Genomic DNA, 24,648 nt, shown 5'->3' with positions numbered 1-24,648 from the left:
CCCATCTCAGAATCTCCTTCAGACTCATATGTGGCAGCACTTCAATGCATCATGTAGGATATTGTCCTACAAAGAATTTATAATCCCAATTGAATTTAAATTATTTAGGGTTTAAATTTAGGCCGTTCAAATCACAACCTAATTGTTCCATGTACGATATCATCAAACTCGAACCGCACCGGTCCGGTCTGAGTTCGAATCCGTTTCGATTTGCACTCTTGGGAACGTTTATCGGCGTTATAATGGATACCCGATATAAAGTAACGGCGTTACGCTATATAGGACGCGGGTTGGATAGCTTCCGACCGATATAGGCCAAAGCGATCCCTAAGAACCGGATGAAGCCGCGGCACTCCTCAAAACTAGAGGTAAAAGCCGTAATCACTGACCTTCCCCAGAATAAGAGAAGAGAGAAGAGTCCAGGAGAAACCCTAAAAGTAGGTTCCGTCTTTGCTCGAATAACGCCTCTCCCCAATTTTTCAGGCTTGGAAAGCAATTTCAACGATTAATTTTGAGTCCATGTCTGTGGAATCTTCCCGCTTCTTCTCTCGGCGGTGTTTTTTTTTTTTTGTTCTCGTCGATTTTATTGACTTTCGTTTGATCGATTACATAGGGTTTGCTGGCTTTGTTTTCTTGCTTTTCGTGATATGGAGCAGATTTATATACTGTTGATTCAATGCAAGCGTTATTTTTTCGTTTTATGTTGTTCTCTTCATGTTATGGGCAAATTGATTTCTTTTTTCATAAAAAAATGATCTTGTGTTGCTCTATACAAGGAAATTGAATGGTATTTTTCTAGTTTCGAGGCACTCAATCTCGACGCTGCCAATTAATTTTTTGTTCTATTACTTAATAATGTTCCATCAAATCTGAGACTTCATATTATGCTTCCTGTACAGATTGTGGAAGCCACTGGCTTGATATAAATCAATCATAGACCTCTCGGTTGCTTTTCCCCTTAGTTCCAATCGAATATAGTTGCAATGTATGCAAGGAGATTGAAGTGTAGAATACAGAAGTGGGATTCTTTGCGCCTAGAATTTTGGAATTTATCTAGGTTAAGCAGAAGGGGTGTTTCCCAAAGCTCTTATAGCAGATGCAGCCCTCAAATTGATACTGATCCACCACTAAGAGACTCTCTTGTTAGAAAGTTCTGCTCACCTGCAATTTCTCCTTGGAGACAAGATATATTTAGTAGTAGGTATAGTCCTAGCATCTCATATAATTGCTGTAGATTTTACAGCTCTGAGGGTGATGGAAGTAGTGCCAGTGGCGGCAAACACGTGCCGGTCAAAGGTGCCACTAATTTTGATAAGGAGAGTACAAGCAAGGAGGATACTTTTTCGGATTCAAATCGCTGTAATGAACATGCTTGGCTCGGGGAACAGGACCAACTTGATTGGCTTAACTGTGAGAAGTTATCAATTGATAGCAAAAGGAAAGAATGCCCTTTTCTTACCAAGAGAGAGCGGTTCAAGAATGAGTTCATGCGGAGGGTTGTTCCATGGGATAAGATCAAGGTTTCCTGGGATAAGTTCCCGTATCATATTCGGTAAGTCTTTTTATAAGATCCTTCTATACTTAATCTTTGATGCTGTAACCTTTTTTATTTTATTCTACCAGTGAACACACAAAGAACCTATTGGTTGAATGTGCTGCTTCGCATTTGAAACACAAAAATTTTACATCGTCTTATGGTGCTCGACTGACCTCTTCGAGTGGAAGGATATTGTTACAGGGATTCCCAGGTTGCTTATGGAAAGCCATTATATGTGTGTTTTCTGTTGAACTTCTTATTCTCACCAATTGTGAATTTAATAATATTCGGAATCTGGATACTGTTTGTAGGAACTGAACTCTGTAGAGAAAGAATAGTGAGAGCTGTTGCTCGGGATTTGCAGGTCCCTTTGCTGGTCCTTGACAGCAATGTTCTTGCTCCATATGTAAGAGCAGAATCTGTCATCAGTAGTCACTCACCATCTCTCTGAGTTGATTTCTGGCTTGATATGAGATGTCTGACATCTCTTGCTTGTTACTTTGTGCAGGACTTTGGTCAAGAGTGTGCTTCTGAAAGTGACACAGACGATGGTCATGTGGAATCGGGAGAAGAATGCACATCTGAATCAGAGGCTGAAGATGGAAATGATTTAAGCAATGAAGAATGGACAAGCAGTAATGAAAGCAAATCAGGTGAAAGCGATGATGACGTCGATGTTCGAGCTTCTGCGGAGGCTCTCAAGAAGCTTGTGCCTTGCAGCCTTGAGGAATTTGCAAAGGTACGTCGCTAATGCTCTTGCTAAATTTATGATCAAGAAAGATGCTGTAGTTTCAACTTTCAACGAAGAAAAATGTTAATAAAGCCTGGAAATTTATTGGTATAGCTTCAACTTACAATCTAACTCTTGGAACCCCACTCTTTGAAGCTCCACCTAAACCTGCCTCATACTCATGTCAACCGTATATTGGATGACACATATTTGCTTAATTTCTTAGAAGTTTAGCATATACAAAGAATAGGAGCCAACATAAGAGATATAGATGCGAGAGAATTCAGGGGGAGTAAAGAAGATGTAATAGTTCTGTTATGGGGGGAACTTCTATTTCATTTTCATTCATGCTTATACTCTGTGGAACTACCTGAATCCTCTGTTATAGCTTTCTACTATATTCTTATTCAATCTACTTATTGATTGCTAAATTGAAGGAAGAATTTGCGAATGTTAGTTTGAGTGGTTGGTTGGTAAGGCTTTCTTACTGTGATTTTGAGTCTAATGCATGTAAAGGGCAGCTTCATAAAGCTGAAATGCATAATCTATATTGAATAGAACAATATGTAGCAAAAAATGGGGGAAAGGTGATATGGAAGGAACATATAAGACAATCTATTGGATACATAGAATTAGAAAGGTGATGAGGACAAACCAGCATTCTAGTGATGATTATTGACTACTGGACTTCAAAAATACCTAGATGATTAACAAGTTAGATTCAATCATATAACATTTAATCAACTAATTAGTTCTGACTGACTTCTGAGTCCTATGACTCATAAACTCATAACCACAGCTATTTCTTTCAGAATCTTTTGTCTAGAAGAAGTCTAGAAAACAGTTCTTGCCAAATCCTGATGTGGCAAATGGACCTGTGTTTGCTGTACACAGGCAGTAGCAGTGACTCAGGTCTGATTTGGTACCCAAGGTAAAATCTGCTCCAGCAGAGATAATCCATCAAAGAAACTTCTGCAGTATTATTATGTTTGGCAAGAAAGAAAGCAGATACAAAAAAGAGAAAGTCTACTGCAGTATTCTGGTGAAGAGAAGATAAAAGAAGGAAAGAGAGAAAAAAAAGAGAAGAGGGTGATAGAGACAAGAGGATAACAAATCAATGCATTATGCATCATCTAATTACGGTAGTATTGAGTTAATTTCAGTTTTGAGCAGATTTTGGTATAACTATATGGCACTATTAACCCTAATGGAGTCAGTTTTTGTTTATTTCTGGTTGAAAGTTTGTCTTATTGGTCTGTCTTGTTAGATTCACATTTAGGGTTTATTTAATGTAAGTGATTCTGGTTGAGCTTGCTTTAGTTTCACTGTTAATGTTGGGACCTCGGTACTCTTTATAGAAGGAAATTGTCTTCCCTATGCCTATCCAACTGAGCAATTTTGGATCTACCAATCAGTTGTTAATCTGAGAAGAGTTCTGTTTGAACTTTAATCTTTGGTAAAAGGAGGAAACATGTGACCCTTCCAATGTTGAGGTTGGTTACAACTTACAATTGGACAGGAGAGCTTGATACCAGTGTAGAAGCCTTTCTGGATGGAAATTTGAAAGCAGAAAAAAAGAAAAAGCAAAATGCATCAATTTGTTTGCTTCTTTCTATCTAAGAGAGTTTTATAGTTTTTTGTAAATTGGATCTACATGTAACAGGGAGTGATGTACTATGAAAAAAATTCTGTTTTAGAAACTGATTAGAAAAAAAAATGAGTCACTTTAAGCATTGATTGGAAGGGGAATTTCCCTCGAAATTCTGTTATTTCACTAAAATACCCTCTTATCCTCTCAGAATTGGGAAGCTTAGAGATTACGGTTAGCTACTTGGCACATGGGGATTTGGATTCCTGGATTGTTCATGGAACTTGAAGTTCCATAGGTAAGGGCCTCATATATTCTTGGCTAAATAAGAACATGTATGAAAATTATCCACCAAACTCAGAATAAGTTGAAATTTAAAAAATCCATGTAGGGATTTCAAAATTTAGCCAAATACAAAATGAACTTTTGCATCATGGTAAGGCTGCCTATTGCAGACTGGTAATTATGGTTTTAGTCACATAAACAGTGTTGTTGCTAAAATTATATATTGGTCCTCTCTGTCCCTTGCATTGGCGGGAGGCTCATGTGCCGGGTTGCCGTTTTTAGCCAAATACAAAACAAGGATTCTGTCAAAACTTGAAGTTTCACTTGGGTGTTTAGAAAGGTCTCAGGATTTCTAATGGCTGTACTAGACTAGACCTTAGGGTCACTGGCCTAATTATGTATTTCTTTTCTAGTCTCTTCCTCCCATCTGCGTCTAATTCTCTCTGTTTTCTTGTCACTAATTGATGATAAATTTAAACTTCAGATTTATAGGATTAAGTAGTGTGAGATAATAAGGTTAACTATATATAAAAGGAAGTCACCAGGTTTACTAGGGATGAAATTGTTTGGTCAATTTTTGAACTATATCCTAAGAGTCTGAATAGAGGATGTATGGTGTTTTACAAGTCTGTAAACAGCTGTATGTTTATGAAATTGACAACTAATGGCAATATAAAACAAGGGCTCTTATCAAATTTGCACTTTATTTTTATCAACTCTTTGATTACCATGATTTTATTTTATCAACTTGGTTTATCCCCTGTTGACAAAGAGTCCGAACAAGGAGGAAACAGTAGACTATTCAGTTTATATTTAGGTTATATTAGATCTGATTTGAGCCCCTTGGCTGCAATTTCTTCGTATTTACTTGTTTACACTATTATTACTCTAGTCCTTGTATCTGTTCTTCTCCACAGTGATGTGATGTCTTGATTCTTTTACAACAAGTCACTGTTAGGCTAGTGATTGACATTTTGGATGTCACAATTCAGAAAATGGATTGTTAACGTTCTGGATTATAAGAAGCAAAATTCCAGTATGCCAAAGAAAACAAGGGAAAAAGATAGAAATAGATGGCAATTACTATTGTTTGGGCTAGCCATCCTTATGGATCAACCTTCCTTCCTTACACATGTATATTTGTATATATGTGTTGTCCATGTTCCAGATAAACTGATTTCGTTTCAACTGAATGTATTGAAGAGGTTTACTGTTGTTGTACTATATTCTTGGACTAGTAATTTTTTTTAATGTTCTTGTATATATTCCATGTATGCGATCCATTTCATAGTCCTTGATTGGTGGAAACAACCACACAGAAGAGCTTATGAAGAACAGTCGTGGAAAAAGAACAAAAAGCAATTTTGATTGAGTTTGACACTTTGACTAACTTGTTTTGCTTTTGCTTCAGTGCCCATGATTTGAAATGGCCAAAGGGTATATGGGTTTCTTATTGCTTGGTGGAAATACTTCTATTTTCTTCTTCACACGGATGGTTTTTTGAAAATACTACAGGAAGATCTGTGCATCATGCATTTAACCATGTATGCAATCCATTTCGTAGGCCTTGATTGGCAGAAACGACCATACAAAAGAGCTTATGAAGAATAGCTGTAGATAAAGAATAAAAAACAATTTTGGATTGAACACTTTGAGTAATTGTTTTGCTTTTGCTTCAATGCCCGTAATTTGAAATGGCCTGAGTATATGGGTTTCTTATTGCTTGGTGGAAATTCTTCTATGCCTTTTCATAAGGATGATTTTTGGAAAATATTACAGGAAGTTCTGTGCAAATTTTGTGCAAACCCAGTTGGTTGTTGATGATCTGTCGAGAAATCAATTGATTCTTTATGGGAATGTCCGATGCTGATGAATTTCAACTGATTCCGACTGTTTTTAGACTGATTCCGAATGCTGTCGATTTGTTCTATTTGTGAAATCACTCTATCTTTGCTTTAGATCTGTTCCTATCCAAATTGGTCAATCCATGTTGGAACAGTCAGTTTTGATGATTATGCTTAAGATCTTGGTTGAATTTAATTAGTCAGTCATCATTAGCAGATACTTTTAATTCTGCAAATTTGCACTCTCTAAAATTTTAGTAGTGTGATTTTCTTTCTTGGCTTGGTTTTCTGCGATTTCACGTTGGTGTATGTCTTCTAGGTTGGTCGGATTATTGGCTTTAGGTTCGTATACAACAAAATAGCAAGCTGTAATGTCCCAACTATGACTTTAAGACTGTTATCTGTTTCATATTGTACTGCAGAGAGTTGCTGGCGAAGTTGAAAGTTCCTCTACATCAAATGAGCCAGATGCCACTGCATCACCTGAGCAGTCAAAAAGACCATTTAAAAAAGGTAATAAACTTAATGTCAAAAAGACCATTATAAAACTTATTCTAGATGATTCAATTTCTTTAATTTCTTTTTGTGAGTTTTAAGTATCCTTACCCTCTTCATTGTCGTGCATGCTTAGTCCATTTTGTATATTCTTTCAGGGGATCGCGTGAAGTATCTTGGTGCTTCAGTTCATATTGAAGTTGATAATAGGTGCTTCTTTAATCTTTTTTCCTTCTTTTATTTCATTTAGTAGTGGAGAGAAATGCAACCTTTGTCCCTTCAGTTGATTATTGTGCATGCCTAGTACTTTTTGCTAAACATCTCATGAGTAGTTATCTTTATATTTTAACTTGGAATGCAATAGACTTTGCCGACTTAAGTGCTGGTGATGCCTTAAGTTATGGATGGAAGATCATATTATTAGTTGATACGAATATTTTGTGAAAACCTAAATACTAATTGAACTTTGAAATATATAGCTGATTGTTTATTGTGTGTCTTCATGATGATTGTGATTTTTGCGAATGCTTTGTCTCCAGATTTTGTTCATGTTATCTTCTCAAGACAAATTGTCTTTCTGTAAGTAGCACATCACTTTTTTTATCAGCATCTACATAGTTTTACAGACAAAGAGTTTATGACAAGTAAAAGATCAGTTTAGTGGTATACATTGCCATATTGGTTTGCTTTGTTGGTCAAAAGAAATGTTTAATATTGTTGGTCTGTGTAGTGAAATATGTGACTTGGATCATGGGAAGTTGGTTAAAACTAGGATTGAACATCCTGTAATACTGTGTATAATAGTTGGGCACATGGTTTTAAATACCCTGTGGATTGGTAGGTATGGACCGGTTTACAGTTTGGCCTATTGATTCTGACCATATAGGTTGGTTCTGATCAATGTTTAATCTTTTTATTATATTTGATGATACCAGACTATACAAGCTGGTATGTAGCCCAATAATACTAATACTATATCTTGTCCAACCTGTTGCAGAAATCTGTGGACCTGTATTTAAAACCATCGTTGGAAAGTCTCTGTTCAAATTTTGCTTGTGACATAACCTGGTTCTATTGATATATAGTTTTGGAATTTTCTTTGTGTTGGCATGTGACCAGCTTTTGTTAATGAGACTGATACTTCATGTTGTATTCTGCTTCCCTTCTGGTTTTCAATTTTGTTTCTTGGAAATATGTATAGTTATCACTTAATATATACTTGTTTTTTGTGAGGAAATTATGGTTCTCTTGTGATCTTAAATATCAATTTTTAGCTTTTCTTCCACCTGTATGTAGGTTACTATGTTCAAGATTGGCACCTCTTGCCTAAAGTTACTTTTGACTATAGATTTCACAGTAATTTTTATAATGCTGATTCACATTGTCTACTTAGTTCTTCAAGCCTTCTGAGCTTTTCTAAAATGATTATGGTAATTATCATAACCATTATAAAGATGATCAAATGGAGTTTTCATTGATAGAGTAGGAATAGGCATATGCAGGGTATGTATTCAACATGTGATGCATGAGATTGATAATTCCATTCTTCTTCTTCCTTTTTCATTGTGAGATTGTTGATTCCGTTGTTCTCGATTATTGACAGATCCAGTAGCAAATCTTTCATCTTTTTTCTTGACACTTTCATTCAAGACCCTGGAAGTCTATTACAGCCTTTGTATCTACAACAGAATGTGGTTATACCTTTAGAATACAAATATCTAAATAGTTGATCAAAATTAAGATGGAAAAATAATTTAAGTGTGAATATCTTCCATAAAAAAGACAATTGATTGCTTACAAAATATCTGAATTTGTTTTTCATGGTTCTTTGTTTATTTAATCAAGTATTCTGTTCTATAACATTTCAGAGGGGGGCAGTTTAAGTGCTTATAGATATTTAATTACCTATGGAAAAAGTTTAAGTTAGTTTTTAAGTTTTATGCTTTTGTAATAGCCCAACAATGTGAATATCTATTTTTAATTTTCAATGTGCTTCTTAGTGTAGGTAACTTAGAGAACAGAATATATAAAATTGGGATTTTAAGACGGTTAGTTTGGATTAGATTATGTAACAGAAAAGATTCAGGAATAAATCTCTTATACTGGTGAAAGCTAGGATCGTTTCACCTCCTTTATTTCCTAAAGATTGTTGTTTGTTCCAACCTTTTTAAGCTTCATCCCACCTCATTGAGCTACATCTTTATTAGATTCTAATTCTTAGCATATATATCACAGGATCATATTGGGGAAGATACCAACTTCTGATGGCTCAACAAATGCCTTTACATTTGTTAGTGGCAGGTGGGTGGGTAAGTTTTCCTATGTAGCATAGGATAACTATTGGATCACATGTCGATCAGCCTTGTGCAAAAGTCATGTGCTTTGGAACTGTACCATTGTTGTCATATTTCTAATAATTATGTATCATTTTAGTTTGAGGCAGAATGCTGAAGTTTCCCTTATCATCTTTACCCTTATGCTTCATGAAACCATCTTATATTGATGGCTTTAGTTCTTTCTTTGCCACAAAAACTAGAGGCCAGGATAGTCGACCAGGATTTTTGTATAGGAGGTCTTCTCTTTTGAAGTCCGAGATGGTGTTACTCACCTAGCAAATATCAATGCTCTTCTTAACTTCCCATGATTGATTGCAAGTAATATTATGAGGGTTAAGCTTGTGTTTACTACTATATACTGTTGCTTACTTGCTTACTACTAATATTATCTGATTTTAGATGCACATTTACTATGCTTTGTCCCCATCCTCTAATATAGTCCTTTAATTTGGATTTGGATTCTTAACATGTCATCTAATCTTGCTATTTTCCAGGTCTCTGTCTACTGGACAGCGTGGAGAAGTATACGAGGTCAATGGTGACCAAGTAGCTGTAATTCTTGACAATACTGGGAATAAAGTGGAGGAAGAAAATAGTGAAACTACCAAGGAACAAGATGCAAAACCATCTATTTATTGGATTGACAGTATGATTCTTTTCCACTCTAATATGAAATCTTCTCATTAATAAGTGTTAATATTTGCTGCATTTATAGATCTGTTTTTGATCTCTTTCAATCCAACCGCGTATAATTGCATAAAACCTGTAGAATCCAGCTAAGCTTTATTATTTTTTCAATTAGTTATTTGTTCTTTAACTGGTCCAAGGTACTTGAAAGATTAGTTCATACTTCATAGCCTTGGCCTATCTCTAACTTTGACATGGTTCATTTTGTAACATGTTCTTCCTGTGGTTTACGATATTTTCTGTAGCAGCAGCTTCTAGTATAAGGTCGACCCAACAAACAGGATGTCGATATTGACGTTCAATATTTATTTGATCTCATGATAAACTCTGGATTTTGTTTATTTGATCATAGGTTGTAATGTAAAAAAACTTATGGATCTTGTTTTGAAATTCATAAGTAATAGAGAAGAATACTCAGGAAGTTCTTCTAGTGGAAGACATTGTGACAGTGTAATTGGGTTCTCACCAGCAGCAGTTTACAAGGTGCTGATTTCTTAAACTCCTAAAACTGAAGAAATCACTAAAGACCCTTAAGAAGTTTGAAGATGCCTTTCTGCCCTTCCAAAATATGAAATTTTGCATATATCCTCCTGGGCTTCCATGCATCTTCACATCCTTTTGGTGAAGGATTATTTCATTATTACTTGAAAAAACCATTGAAGAATTTTAGAATTGAAGTCCTAAACATGGCATCTCTGAGCTGATTGCCTGGATGAACTGTATTTACTATAACATGTACTGGATGATTAATTCTGCATTCAGAGGGAGGTGGTCCTGCTAGTTATTATACCTAGGAACAGCTCATAGCACACACTAATCCTTCATGTGTTCTTTTGTGGTGTTCATGTACCAGGACACAGATGGGGTAATTAATGAAAGAATTCATGAAGTTACTCTTGAAATGTTGATTTGCTTTGTTCTTGAATGTTTGAATATCTTGTTAGTTTCTTGTTTCATATTTATAACAAAAGTTTTATATAACCATCTATGCTTAAGTGCAAAACCCTCAATGGCCAGGATGAGTCATTATTAACCTGGCCAATCCACGGCTAGAATGAATTAGAATGAGCACAATTTGGCAAGTAGATGCCATGCAAATTTGAGAATTTGGAGGGTTTGCATTCCTTTTTAACTTTTTAAAGGTAATTATTTAATTATATGTACACATAATACATGTTTCCATATATGTAAGCATGCACTGGAGTAGCTATTAAGTTGTCTGTGTGATAAGGAATCCAAAGAGATGTGGAGAAATTCTATAATGACAGAATATTGGGAAACAATGTGAGATGTTTCTTCATTATTATGATATAATGTGCAAAACAACTGCATAATAGAAATGTTCATTAAGTATTAACATGCATTATACTTGAAGTTCCTTTTTCATATGTATGATTTTTGCTGTTGTCTCAACACTTGAACTTGTATTTACTGAAATTGAAAATATTGGTACTTTTTTGTGTGACTATTTAATGCATTGCCTGCTAAACTTCTTGTGACCTTTTCATACGTATGATTTTTGCTGTTGTCTCAACACTTGAACTTGTATTCACAGAAATTGAAAATATTGGTACTTTTTTGTGTGACAATTTAATGCACAGGCTAAACTTCTTGTGACCTTTTTCATATGTATGATTTTTGCTGTTGTCTCAACACTTGAACTTGTATTCACAAATTGAAAATATTGGTACTTTTTTGTGTGACTATTAATGCATTGCGTGCTAAACTTCTTGTGCTTCAATTTTACCATTACCATGAACTAGATATGCTGCTTAGGTTGCATGACTTTCAATCAAGCGCATGAGTGTAATGAAATCATCGCATTCACAACCAAGTGAAACATTTTTTTTCTGTTCTTTTCTAGTTCAGGATATCGTGCATGATCTTGATACTCAGGCAGAAGACTGGTACATAGCGATGGAGGCACTTTTTGAGGTGATATGTTTATTGCCTTCCATTCGACTCCTCATTGGTTACTTATATACCAATATATAAATATCATTTTTGTCTATCCTGATATCTTTGTGATTAACCGTTCAACTTTCGTATTTATCTTTTTAATGCACCATGATGGTTACAGTTGGTTCCCTTAGTTTCTTTTTGGTACTTATTGTTATTGTTTATATTCATCTGCAGATTTTACCATCACTACAACCAGTTATCATTTATTTTCCAGACTGTTCTCAGTGGTTGTCACGGGCAGTTCCCAAGTCCAACCGAAAAGAGTTTATCAATGAAGTGATGGAAATGTTTGACCAGATTTCAGGACCTGTTGTTTTGATCTGTGGACAAAGCATAGTAGAGTCAGGGTCCAAGGAGAAAGAAAGATTGGTAAGATCCATCTATTAGGGAAATACATTGAGATATCCTTCTTTTCTGTTAGATATTTTGACGATTATCCTTCTTTATTTATGACTATTGAATAGGCACTTGTCCTGTTTTAAAAGAACTTTCTTCCCTGAATTTGTTTTTTGTGACTTATGCAGACAATGTTGCTTCCTGGCCTTGGTCGTGTTGCTCGTCTGGTATTCTTCCCTTTTCTTTGTCTCATTGTTTCTGTTTGTTTTTTTAATTTGTTTTATTTCAGCATTTCTAGAAGATATATTTGTAGACAGGAATAGCATATTATGTTTGAAGTTGAAACTTAGAAATCAGAATAGAAAATAAATCGCTTTGCTGTGAGCAAAACCAAGACATTGATCAGTTTTTCAGTTAACCTATAAAATCGAACTTATTTTTACCTGTAAGCAAGTTGGGCCACTTCTGTTGTCAATTTTAGAATTTTAGTTTTCAAATATGAAAGAGGTGCTTGCTCAATGCCCAATGTAAATTAGCTTGGTACAATATTTGGTGACTATAAAATTCAAGTGCTGAGGTGAGGTGGATATATAGAGTTACTAGGAAAGATAAGAAAGGAGACATTTTCCTTTGTGAACAATCAAATATAGTTTTGATTGATGATAAAATGAGAAAAAAATGTTTAAGATGGCTATATATATGTTCTGTACTTAGAAGATATGATATAATTACTACTAGCGATACTAAGAGAGGTAAAGAATGTCATAAAAAGATTTCTCTAGAAACTATAAATAAAGATTTAAATACTCTTAGGATATGACCTTTAAGATATGATTTAATGGTGGTAGAAGATCCATGTGTTGAGCCCAAATCATTGATACATAATGTCTTTATGGTCGTTGTTGTGTAGAAATTTGGGACAGATTTATAACCTTTAGCCCTATAACAAAGATATCATTCTGATACCATAAGTTTGTTGGCCCTCTAAAGATTTGATAATACACAATCGAGACTATGACCTTTTTTAACTATGTGTGATATATTACTGTTATGAGGCCTCATAACTGCATATTTCATAAATTTCTAGCAGTTAAATCAACTATATTGAAAGCAGAAATATTTCATTTTTGTAACGCAACCTTACCTGTGAATGAAGAGGCTGTTTCATGACACAGACACCCAACACCTGGGTTTCTAAGGAGCCTGGTGAATTGGGTTGCTTTATTTCTAATATTTTGCCTGTGTGCCATTTTTTCAAAATTTTCTTTTCTTTCTGTTTATTATCCCTTTTGCTAAAGTGAACTGCCAAAGTACGTCTTGGCTCCTGAAATACATATTGTGAAACAAATCCCAAAATAACCCTTTCTACTTTCATGGCCCATCGGAATGTTGTTTTCAGAATAATCTAGTAAACTAATTCTGCTTTTGTTTTCTAGAGTACACCTGTAAAATTTTGGACTATGTACCTGAAATATCTATTCGATCATACCAACATATAAAATTTGATTGGTTAACCTCATATTACATTTTTACTTGAGAAATTAACAGAATCACTCTATTGAATAGGAAAGTCAGTCAGAATCGAAAAGAAAACTAGGAGAAAAGACATAACAGATTGTTGATTTGGCTACACCTATAACTACATGATTAATTCCTGTGGAAATGTAAGGGAGACATGGCTTGATTGAGAAGTTTTAGATAAATTTTCAAAGAACTTTTGATTATCATAAGCCAAAAGCAATTTAGAGTAGCCTGAAAATTTTGATACAAGTCATGCCATTGTCAATTGGAAACGGTGTGGGGTGCGTCGAGGTTATGGCTACACTGTGGCTGTGTTGTGACTTGATCTGGCCAACTTGCATGAGACATGCAAAATCTGTATTCACCAGCTCAAGTCAAATTTTCAAATGAATGTAGCTCGACTTCAATGCTCCCTTGTTTTCATTGTTTAGTTTTTGGGTAAAAATTCATGATATCATTCTTTGTTTTCACTTGTTGCAGTGGACAAAACTTCTATAATCTAGCAACTTATGATGTAACCAGTTAGTTTAGTTCATTGTTTGAGTTGATTAAATGATGGTCGTTGCATCTGATAATCGTAATTGGTTTGGTTATACTAACGATGATCGTGGATTTTATTTTATTTTTTCAGCCCCTGCCATTGAAGCGAATAACTGAGGGTTTGGGAGCAAGTAAATCATCAAAAGAAAAAGATATATGCAAACTTTTCAGTAATGTTATATTTATTCACCCACCTGAGGTATGTAGCAATATATTCTTTTTTTGTTAGTTTGTCTCACCTAGCAACACTTGAGAATCAAATCACATTTTAAAAAAGTAACTACCACAATTTTCAGAGCTTTTAGTTTCTAGAAAATAGTTAGACAAGTAACACTATGATAAAATCAAAAGAAGTCAAAAGAAAGTCCAGCTGACCGTGTTAGTCATTGGACTTGAACCATCAGGTCTTGTAGTTTGGTTCTTAACATTTGATGCCTTCTTATAGTGGAGGATGTCCTTGAAGTTCAATTAGTTGGTCATTTGCACCTCAGCGCTTAAAAGTTTGACAATATAGGGAGAAATTCAATAGAAGTTAATGCTATTTTCTTCATTTAATTGAATTACTTTTGTTGGGCAATGGTCTAAAAGTAAAGGATGTTGCTTATTCATTCTTTTTTTTATAGAACATCAGATACGATTTAACAGTGGTCACCAAAATTGAGAGAAGATTTGCATTAGTCTAACCATAGAGATAAAGGACAAGTCTCAACTTCTTTATTGTCTTTGTATATTGGCATTTTTACTTGCAGGAAGAGGAACAAATCAGAATATTTAATAAACAAATTGAAGAGGACCGAAGAATTATCATATCAAGGAACAATCTCATTGAACTCCATAAGGTGTGCATAATTTCAAGTTAATCTATTAGCTAAACAGTTGGAATTTCTTAAATTCTAAAGAGAATTTGTCAACATTGACTTTTCTGATTTGAATCTTGTTCAGATATCTAACTTATCATTTTGCAGGTTCTTGGGGAGAATGAGATGTTGTGTATGGATCTTTTGCATGTGAAAACTGATGGTGTAATCTTGACGAAGCAGAGTAAGAAAGTTACTGAAATATTATAACTCATTTTTCTTATCATGTACTAAAATTAAAATTTCAGCCTCTCATTTTCTGTGGTGTGTCAGAATATCCGGGCTATTTTTATTTGTGTTCTCTTGTGTGTGAATGTGTACTATTTTTGAATAAGAACACCAATAAGAAAACTTAAAGTTAGAAGCATGTAAACAGAGTTACTTTTAGCGTGATATGTTGAATTTTATTGCATTAACAAGCAACCACAATCATCTCGTGATCCCTGTATCAACAGGTTTGACATTTTAAGGATTTTAAAGTATCTTGTATGGGAGAATGACATTAGATCAATTCATTTTGATGAGTTCTTGACGTATCTTCAATTATGTTTGAAGTATTTTAACTTTTGTATCCATGCAATCCATCTGTTGCTCTTTTCTAGACGAGGGCTGTGTTGCCTTATAGTTCATATCTGGTTAATCATTGATGTTTCAATTTGATAGCTGTAGTGAAACTGAGTGCTTGGCTTGAGCTCGAGCTTTAGTATTTTAGGAGAGCTTGAGCCAGCTCAAGCTCGACTCATTATAAGTTTGTTTGACTTGTCAAATGAGCTTGGACTTGTAAATGTGATGAGCCAAGCTTGAGCCTGATCTCAAACTGTTCTAAAAGCAAGCTATTCTTTAGTAAATCTTGAAAATATGACTAATACAGTAGATAAGGTCAGATAAACACAATGACAAAAACCAACAAAATGAAAAAGAATAACTACACCAACAAAGAATAACTACAACAAAAACAGCAACATTAAAACTTCATGTATATGTTTCATAATCCATCATAATATGAAGCCATGATCTACCATGCATTCTCGATGATCATTTCTTCTCAATGCCATCAACTATTGATAATTTCTTCTCAATTCGAATGTAAAATGCACAATGTTAGCTGATTTCTCAGTATTTGAAGATTGAGGCAACAATATGATCATATAAGAAAAAAATAAGAAGTCTTTTTTGCTTTTGTAATATTTTAATTATCATTAACCAGATATGTCAAAACACATTATATGCTTATTGATTTAATAATAATTTAAGGCCACACCATGAACAACTATTTGTGACTTGTAAACAAGTTTCTAGTCATGAGCCTATAAGTGATCTTGTTAATGAGTTTATAAATGAGCTTATTCATGTGTCTATAAAAGAGCTTGTTCACTTTCTTATTAATAGGTTAGGTTGTGTGTCTAAAAGAGTTGAGATTTTCCACATTCAACCTTGGCTCATTTAAAATTCAGTCTTTGGATGTAGGATTAAATTTTGGTTCATTAACCTTATTGAATGGGCTGGAGTAAGCCATTAATGAGTTGAACGCAGACATACTTGTGAACAATTTGACTCAGTTGCAACCTTAACTATGAGGAATAGTGACTGCTTAGGTTACTGCATATTTTCTTATACAAAAACTGAAATCGTCAATGGATGAGTTAAGAGTAAAGATGTTAAGGTCAATATTATGATGTTTATGGGTACTGAAGTGATGGGACCAAGGTCTGCCATACCGAAGCGTACCGCCCATACCGGGCGGTATGTATCGGTCCGACAGGTTACCGGTATGTGGACCGCCCGGTACCGCTACAGTGCTACAGAACTATACTGTAGCACTGCTGCAATATGAAAAAAAGTAAAAAATTGTTCGGTACACCAGGGTGTACCGCTCGATACGCCCTGATGTACCGCCCGGTACACCGGTACCATACCATACCAAGCCCGGGTCGAAACGTCAGTATGGTACGGTACAGCGAACCTTGAATGAGACTATATCTTCCTTTAGAAGAAATTGACTATAAGGGTAGCATATGTTGTATGGATAAGTGCTCCTTACTTTGCATAAGTTGATTGAGGCAATTTAGAAAGCAAGGATATAGTTCTAGCCCAACTCATATGAGTACTTTCATCTGACACTGAAGAATTTCTTGTTGGAGGGGATTTGAAGTTTATCATGAAAGTAAAATGCTTTTGTTATTGATGAAACACCTTTAATCTGCAATCTCCACTACAATCTTAAGATGAACTTCAGTTTATGAAAGTCTATTTATAGGTTACAAGGTTCATGAAAATAACATATCTACTTCCATGAGTAAGATTGTGTACATTGATCCTCTCTAAACCCATGCAAGTGGGAGGCTTATTCATTGAATGCTTTTTTTGTGCTTGATGGTTAATTCCCTTTTTGATCTTATAGATTTGACAGTGTATCAATGCGTCAATATTTGGTAATGTTTTCTTGTTCTTCTTTCTTTAGCCCTTTCCCCCGAATTATTTTTTTGGCGAAGTATACATTCTTTACATTGGGATTAGAACATCTTGCTGCTTACTTAGTTTTGCTTAGTTTAAGTATCTGGAACTTGTATTTGTTCAGGTTCATATAGAAGTGTTGGCTCATAGTTATCATAAACTTCAGTTGCATTAGACACTTTATGTTTCCTGTACTAATTGGTATGAACAGATACATTTTTTGCTTTTCTCTGATGTTCACAGAAGCTGAGAAAGTTGTGGGCTGGGCTAAAAATCACTACCTATCCTCTAGTCTTCTTCCCTCCATTAAGGGTGATAGGTTGATGATACCCTCTGAAAGGTAGCTACTAACATATGTTCATTATCTTAATTTTTTTTATAAGTTTTGGAGATTTGACTTTTTTTTTTTTTTGAGTTGCAGTTTGGATATTGCAATTGCAAGATTAAAGGAAGAGGAATCAATCTTCAAAAAATCCTCACAAATTCTAGCGGTATTTATGTTGCCCATCCATTCTTTGTGGTCTTGGTTCTTTTTCTCAGGGTGAATATATATGTAATATGTTATTTTTAGTAACATTAGCTGGTGGTGACATTTGATTTCACAATGAATATATCTGCCTGCAGACTATTACCAAGGACGAATTTGAGAAAAACTTTGTCTCAGCGTTAATTCCTCCAGATGAAATAGGTGTAAAATTTGATGATATTGGTGCCCTTGAAGATGTGAAGAGGACATTGAATGAGCTCGTGTCACTTCCTATGAGGAGGCCAGAACTCTTTTCACGTGGCAATCTATTGCGGGTAAATCCTCTCATTAGCAAAATATGGACCTTCATCATTCTGCAGATCTCCTTTGCTTTTGTATTTTTCATTTTCCCATAGTAATCATGCCTCTCTTCATTTTGCCAAGCAGTCTGGACGTCATCTTGATGTTTGCTTGTTTAACATTTCTGACGGATGTGCACTGTATTGGAATATCACATTTAGCTGACTTACAATGGTTTGCAAACTTATTGTCAGCCTTGCAAAGGGGTGTTGCTGTTTGGTCCTCCAGGTACAGGAAAGACACTTCTTGCAAAAGCACTTGCAACAGAAGCTGGAACAAATTTTATCAACATTACAAGTTCCTCACTTACATCTAAGGTATTGTCATTTTACTAAGTTTCAATTACCAAGTCCTTTTAAGGATAAGTTAATCGATTAAACAGATTCAATTGTTGCCTATGGATTGGGTAACCAATGTTTCAAATTAAAGGTGTGCAAACTGATCAGGATGTATTGGACTTGAATCTGCATTAAGAATATACAAATAGGCATGATTTCTCACAAATTAAAGGTGTGTGAACTGATCAGGATGTATTGGACTTGAATATGCATTGAGAACCTACAAATAGGCATGATTTCTCTCATCCATAGTTTTCCCAAGTTTAATCTCATTATGATCATCGTCTGAGAAATGTCTATATGTTGTTTAGACTTTAGATATCATTTTGAAAGTTACGTTCTAGTTCAATGCACGCATAAAATTTTATGGGCTTGCACTTAAGTGTTGCAAATTCATTATTGGTTTTGAGCTTCCATTCAGTTGTGATTTTAAGAGCAAATAGCAGTATCTTCATTTAAAAATCCCTGATTTGCTTCTATTTGTGTTTGTCGAAGTTAGTTTTACTAGTTATAGCTAGTTATATCAGGCCAGTGTTATTTTAATTACAAATAGTAGTTTTGGGTCCTTGATTGGTGCAAGGCAAGGGTAGACTTCGTTGATGTATCTTGGATTATTGGGTCATAACTTCGCTTAGAAGATCCCAGAGTGCATACTGTTGATGCGTTGGAACTTGACACTTATGTTGCCTCTCAAAGAAGCTGAATTTGCATGAATAGTTCAATGCCAATGTTAAAGAAGAAAAGATCAAGTTCTAAACCACTTTGAGTAATTATTATATTCTTTGTAACTTGTGTATAGTAACTTGAATTAATTAATGAGATTGTTGGCAGATTAGGTCTTGATTGTGTCAAACATCTATAGAAGAAGAGAAAGAACTAGTAAAGATGATATGGTATTAACCCACGTGAATCTACAAATGCTATTGAGTTCTAGTTACTGGTTATCTTAAGTTGTTCTTTCTTACCTTGTGGCCAAATTCCCTGGAGCTCTTTCCCTATCCCCTCTTCTTGTTCAACATATTTGTGGTCACTGAGTTGTGACTCTGTCTGAAGTATTATGTTCTGCTGTTTGGTCAAGTGCCAATCCTGTATTTTTTGCACCAAATGTCTTCCCTCAGTTATCTGGCACAGGTTAAGAGAGAGATAAGTTGATCTCTCTCTCTCTCTCTCTCTCTCTCTCTCCTTGCAGTCCTAGATTGACTAAAATTGTAGAATAGTTTCAGGGTCATATCAGAGAAACTATCTGGCTTTGAGGAGAAAGGCACTGTATGGAAATTTTTTCAGAAAATTGAACTTAATAAAACCTGTAGCCTTTTCTACTAATCCTTGTTCAGCTGTTCTTCTCTTATCTTTCTTGTCACAGTTCTCTTCTTGTTCTTTCTTTTCCTACTGTAATCTTTTTTCCTCTTGTAATCTGTGTCTAAGAACTATAGAAATAGTTACTATTTGCTTGTTGAAATCGTACTGATATCAGCTAGATTCATCTGTTTCCTCATTTTGATCTCTGAATACTAGGGGCTACAAAAGTCTCCTGTGAAAGCCTTTGTTCAACGAAGCGTCTCTTGATTTTTCTGTAATTGAGCTAATAAAGTATTTAAGCAGGCGTTTGCGAGCAACAAATTTTACTAATCTGACAACTCCAAAGAAATTGGAAAAAGAGATCTAAACCTTGATAGATCCATGAAGCAAATACAACTCATGGATCTGGCAAGACGATACCAAAAATGATGAGCCAAAAGGATTGTGTGGCCTCAGATGTCACCCAATTGGCAGAATAGGATTATTTCCTACTGCAACAAAGCAGTTGTAAAATCTGGATTATTTGATTGATCTTGATCCTCTGATCTGGATCAATGATTCGATGAGTCAAAAGTTTCCACACCAAACCTCACTGAAGGAACTTTGGCATCTTCTTTTTTACAGCTCAAGAAACTCCTGTTTGTATGCATAACATGATCTCAGGAATCAATCAGGACATTTGTGAGGTGATCATATCTTATTCAGCATAACAAGTGATTTGGAGGCAACTTGCTGTCCTTGATCAAGACAATAGTCAAATTTTAATTAGAACCTGAGAGGATTTTGTAATATGAGATTTGCTCATATATGATAGCAATCAGAAGAAAACTTTGGGAAACTGCATTCCTAAACTTAAATTAGAAGAGCAGGATTTCCATGATTAATAAATCTTGAAGTATACTGGGTTATAAGTTGTTATCAATCTTTAGGAAACTAAAATGTTCAGATTGCTGTTGCACGAACAATTGAGGAAACTCTGTATGCAGTCTTGTTCAGTTTTGCTTGGGGAAAGATAACCAAGATCAGGGACAATGCAATGTGTGCCTTTGTTTTCTGATCAACTCTTCCTGGGGTGTCCATGATTATATGTATAATTAAATATATTTTCACTTGCACTGCCAGAAAATTTATTTGACAGTCTATGAAGGCCAAGATTTTAGGTTTTTATCCTAGTCTTTTGAGATGAATTTATAGTGGGTTATGTGTAGCTAAGGTTTAGTGTGGTTGACTTCAGGTGTTTAGTGGTAGATTGAGTTTGGGGCTAAAAAGACTACGTTTGGGAACACATTTTATATTTTTACTGTGCATTTGCAGAAAGAGCCTTAATAGAATGTGTAGTTGTGGAATGTTTTTGAGTGTTTGGTAAATGATGATAAAAGATGCCTTTTAAATATGCATTAACATAAGTGTTATTTGGTAAAATTGTTTTTCAAAAGTTCATCGAATATTATATGACAAATTTATCATTTTAATATTTTAATATTTATTCAAAAGTGAATACAGATTTTTTATTTAAATTAATAAGTAAATAAATAAAATAAATGAATACATGTAATCTTACAAAATAATGTATGGCCCTGATTTATAATAAATAAAAAATAATCATATAAATGAATGCAAAATAATATTTGAAAACAAATAAATAAAATTTCATCTTATAGAAAACGTAAATTGTGTTGGTTTCTCACTAAATAATGTTGGTAATATTGTGATTTTAGATAATGTCATAGCCTTATATGGTATTTTGAGAATTTGAAAAGTTACATTAGCATCCCGCAAATGCTGAAATGATAATCCTACCCTGAGGTAATATTAGCATTTGAACATTTGCAATGTAATATCTAGGCCAAATGTAATATTAACATTTGCATTGAGTTCCCAATGCACATTTCAAATGTGTTGTCAAATGCACCTTAAGAAGTTCTGCAGTTTAATGTCTATCCAAACAAGGAGTTGTGTAGTTTGGTTTGACGTGGCCGCATGTATCAATTTATTGTTCTGTTTGGCTGCACGAAACATCTATTGCAGAAAGAGTCCTTTATATATGTGTGCATGTGTGGGTGTTAAAAATTGTGTTTTAGGTGCCAGTATATTACGGTTCTTTAGCTGGAGAGAGTATTTTATGATGGTTTTACCGTTTTGGGAATGAAATTTAAAGTGACCATTGGCTTTTGTGGAGTTTCTTGTCTTCTAACATTTGCTTCAACCTTTTCTATATATATTCCTGTTCTATCTGCTATCATACTTCTCTTTAGTAACCAAATCACTATCAGGCCAACCACAACTGAAGATTTTTGCCATCACATGTAGCCTCTGATGAGATGAGCTTTAGGGTTATTATGGTGTACTTTTGTATTCTGCTTGTCTGACTATCTTATAACTCATGAAGCATAAAGTTTACTTTGTCAAGAGGTGTCTTGCTCTCTTTATCAATTTTATCTTTATGAATTGTGGGGGAAGTTATAAAATTACATAATTGTCAGTTGTTTTCTTCCTTAAGTCACTTTATTTGATATTCCTCTTCCTTGAATACAGTGGTTTGGAGATGCTGAGAAGCTCACTAAGGCTCTTTTCTCATTTGCCAGCCGGCTTGCCCCTGTGATTATATTTATTGATGAGGTAGGCATTTTTTGACTACAGACCTGTTTATCTGCTTAATTTGTTCATATTCCTTCCCAAATTCTTTATGGTACCTGTTTCCTTTCCTGCATGTTCACTTTACTTGGAAGGTTTTTCATTTATGTTGTCTCTAAATAGGTTGATAGTCTGCTTGGAGCTCGAGGTGGTGCTTTTGAACATGAAGCAACAAGAAGAATACGCAATGAGTTTATGGCAGCTTGGGATGGAATGAAGACGAAGGATAGTCAGAGGATCCTTGTCCTTGCTGCTACAAATCGTCCATTTGACTTAGATGATGCTGTAATACGGCGGTTGCCAAGAAGGTAATGAGAGAGAGACCCTCAACATATGCAAATTCTGTTTATAATTGTTTTTTTTTTTAAATTTCATGTTAAGAACAGGTTGGTGGATGCTTACTTGCAGGATCTATGTGGGCCTTCCTGATGCAGAGAATCGAATGAAGATTCTGAGAGTACTTCTTTCTCAAGAGAATCTTGAACCTGGCTTTAGATTCAATGAACTTGCCATTGCAACTGAAGGATATTCAGGAAGTGATTTGAAGGCAAGTTATTTGATATTGTTGCACCTTTGTGGAACTATGATTGCATTTCTCACACTCTTCAAATGCAGAATTTGTGCATTGCAGCTGCTTATAGGCCGGTTGAAGAATTTCTAGAAGCAGAAAGGGAGGTGGTGATCTTCTCCTCAGTTTTTTTTCACATATCTTTTGTTTTCTGATTCAATTTGTTTTTTGACCTCCCTTTTGAAAACAATCAACCATTTCTGAGTCCACTGACTCCACTCTAAACTACTTGCTCAGGCATTCCATTCATCTTTTTATATTCCTTCTGTTTGTGTTTTTCTGTATTTGTTCCTTGGAGATCCAGTACATCCTGACGCTATAACCTTTTCTATGATCAGAGAGGTAGAAGTGACACAATGCCTTTGCTAAGACCACTGAAGTTGGATGATTTTATTCAAGCAAAATCCAAGGTATTAAAACACAGCAAATAACCAAATATGATGGTTTAATAACTTTAGTTCTTTATTCAGTTTGGTAGCATATTTTCCAATATCTAAATTTCCTTCTACAATTAGGTGGGTGCTTCCGTAGCTTATGATGCCACCAGCATGAATGAACTAAGACAATGGAATGATCAATATGGGGAGGGTGGGAGCCGAACAAGATCAACATTCGGATTTGGGAATGCTAGTCACCAACGATGAAGTATCTTGTATTTCTAAATGAGACACCTCTCTTCACATTTTCAAATCCATGTAATCGACCATCAAAGTATACTATGCATCTTTTATAGGCATGCTAGTTCCTTTTTGGTTCAATCATACTAATTTTAGGATAGCAGCATTTCTTTATTCGGAGTATCTATTTGTAATCTTAAATTGGTTCGTCTCCTCAACATAAACGATAGCAAATGCCTCTTTTACCCAATAGGAGGCCTTTTTTCTTGGGTGTTCTATTCCTGTCCCAAACATAACCCCTTGGGTCAAGTTCAGTGTATTCTCATGCTGATTATTCTTTTAAAATCATGACTCCATTGTGCTGAGATTGCTTGTCCTTGTAACTACCGATGTTTTCCTTTCAATTGATGTGATGTCACAAGTGTATTATCATGTATGTGACTGTCTTCATTGCTTATGCAGCATCTTTATATATGTTGCTTGCTTAATGGATTTTGTTTAGATCAACACGGCGAAGGCATATTATTGTTGGGCAATGAACAGATACAAAAAGCATGTTCATTCTTGTTTCATTTTCTATTGCAGTCGAGTTTTACTTGTCATTTATGTTGCCTGGATTAGAGCTCATTACCACCTGTTTGATCACTTGGTTTCCTCGAGTAAGTTTGAGAAATGTAATATATCAACTGTTTTCTATTGTGCTGCCTGCCTATAACCTATCCAGAGGAATGGAATTCATGGCACGAAACACGAAGGAATTATTAGCATGCACACATCAGCGGCATGGCATCCGCACATGCTAAGCTGCATGTTCTTATTGCTCTCCCTAAAATGGTCCCAAGGTTCCTTAATGCTGTCAGAGATGTCTTGCTGTCAAGAGAATATAATTCTGACTTCTTAGATTGGATAAATGCGAATACGTCTGGTGGGTGCACATGTTGTGTTTGGAAGAACCTCCTCCGTTTTGTCTTTTTGGTGCATGAGAAGATTACATGCTCGTGTCCAAATCAAGAATTCCAAGAAGTGAGTCGGATGAATACAATGTATCGGAGTAAAATGTTTGTTCTCGATGGATTAGTGTGATTGAAGCCGTATGATTGTTTTTCTGCAACTCGGTTGACATGAGCAGGATGCGTACATTTCTAAGAAACAGAGGAGGGGGATAACATGTATTGTCGCCATAGATCCTTTTCA

General features: G+C 35.1%; 1 protein-coding gene across 3 annotated transcripts; it reads left to right on the top strand.

Moving 5' to 3' along the window:
• The first annotated feature begins 280 nt into the window (after window positions 1–280).
• LOC103990390 (uncharacterized) lies at window positions 281–23,819 on the top strand. Of its 3 annotated transcripts, none has more exons than XM_009409505.3 (25): window positions 281–437; window positions 900–1,552; window positions 1,624–1,748; window positions 1,849–1,943; window positions 2,046–2,276; window positions 6,407–6,497; window positions 6,638–6,689; window positions 8,715–8,780; window positions 9,310–9,461; window positions 11,367–11,437; window positions 11,639–11,833; window positions 11,989–12,027; window positions 13,953–14,060; window positions 14,611–14,700; window positions 14,827–14,902; window positions 17,416–17,512; window positions 17,594–17,663; window positions 17,797–17,973; window positions 18,193–18,315; window positions 22,171–22,254; window positions 22,393–22,577; window positions 22,678–22,816; window positions 22,885–22,944; window positions 23,176–23,247; window positions 23,353–23,819. In XM_009409505.3, the coding sequence occupies exons 2-25, from the start codon at window positions 984–986 to the stop codon at window positions 23,479–23,481; spliced, it is 3,096 nt and encodes a 1,031-aa protein (XP_009407780.2). In that variant the 5' UTR covers window positions 281–437; window positions 900–983; the 3' UTR covers window positions 23,482–23,819. The 3 variants fall into 3 exon arrangements, with proteins under 3 accessions (XP_009407780.2, XP_009407782.2, XP_009407781.2); XM_009409506.3 differs by having other exon boundaries at window positions 292–368; XM_009409507.3 differs by lacking the exon at window positions 8,715–8,780.
• The last annotated feature ends 829 nt before the right edge of the window (window positions 23,820–24,648 follow it).

The sequence above is a fragment of the Musa acuminata genome, chromosome BXJ2-7, assembly GCF_036884655.1.
Source record: "Musa acuminata AAA Group cultivar baxijiao chromosome BXJ2-7, Cavendish_Baxijiao_AAA, whole genome shotgun sequence".
Classification (NCBI taxonomy): domain Eukaryota; kingdom Viridiplantae; phylum Streptophyta; class Magnoliopsida; order Zingiberales; family Musaceae; genus Musa; species Musa acuminata.
This window is presented reverse-complemented; position numbering and strand designations above follow the sequence as displayed.

Bases quoted from the DNA above. Each gene is read 5' to 3' on its own strand.
- LOC103990390 (XM_009409505.3), top strand. From the start codon at position 984: ATGTATGCAAGGAGATTGAAGTGTAGAATACAGAAGTGGGATTCTTTG. The intron at 6,498-6,637 runs GTAATAAACTTA...ATATTCTTTCAG, and splicing joins AAAAAGACCATTTAAAAAAG to GGGATCGCGTGAAGTATCTT. The intron at 11,438-11,638 runs GTGATATGTTTA...ATTCATCTGCAG, and splicing joins CGATGGAGGCACTTTTTGAG to ATTTTACCATCACTACAACC.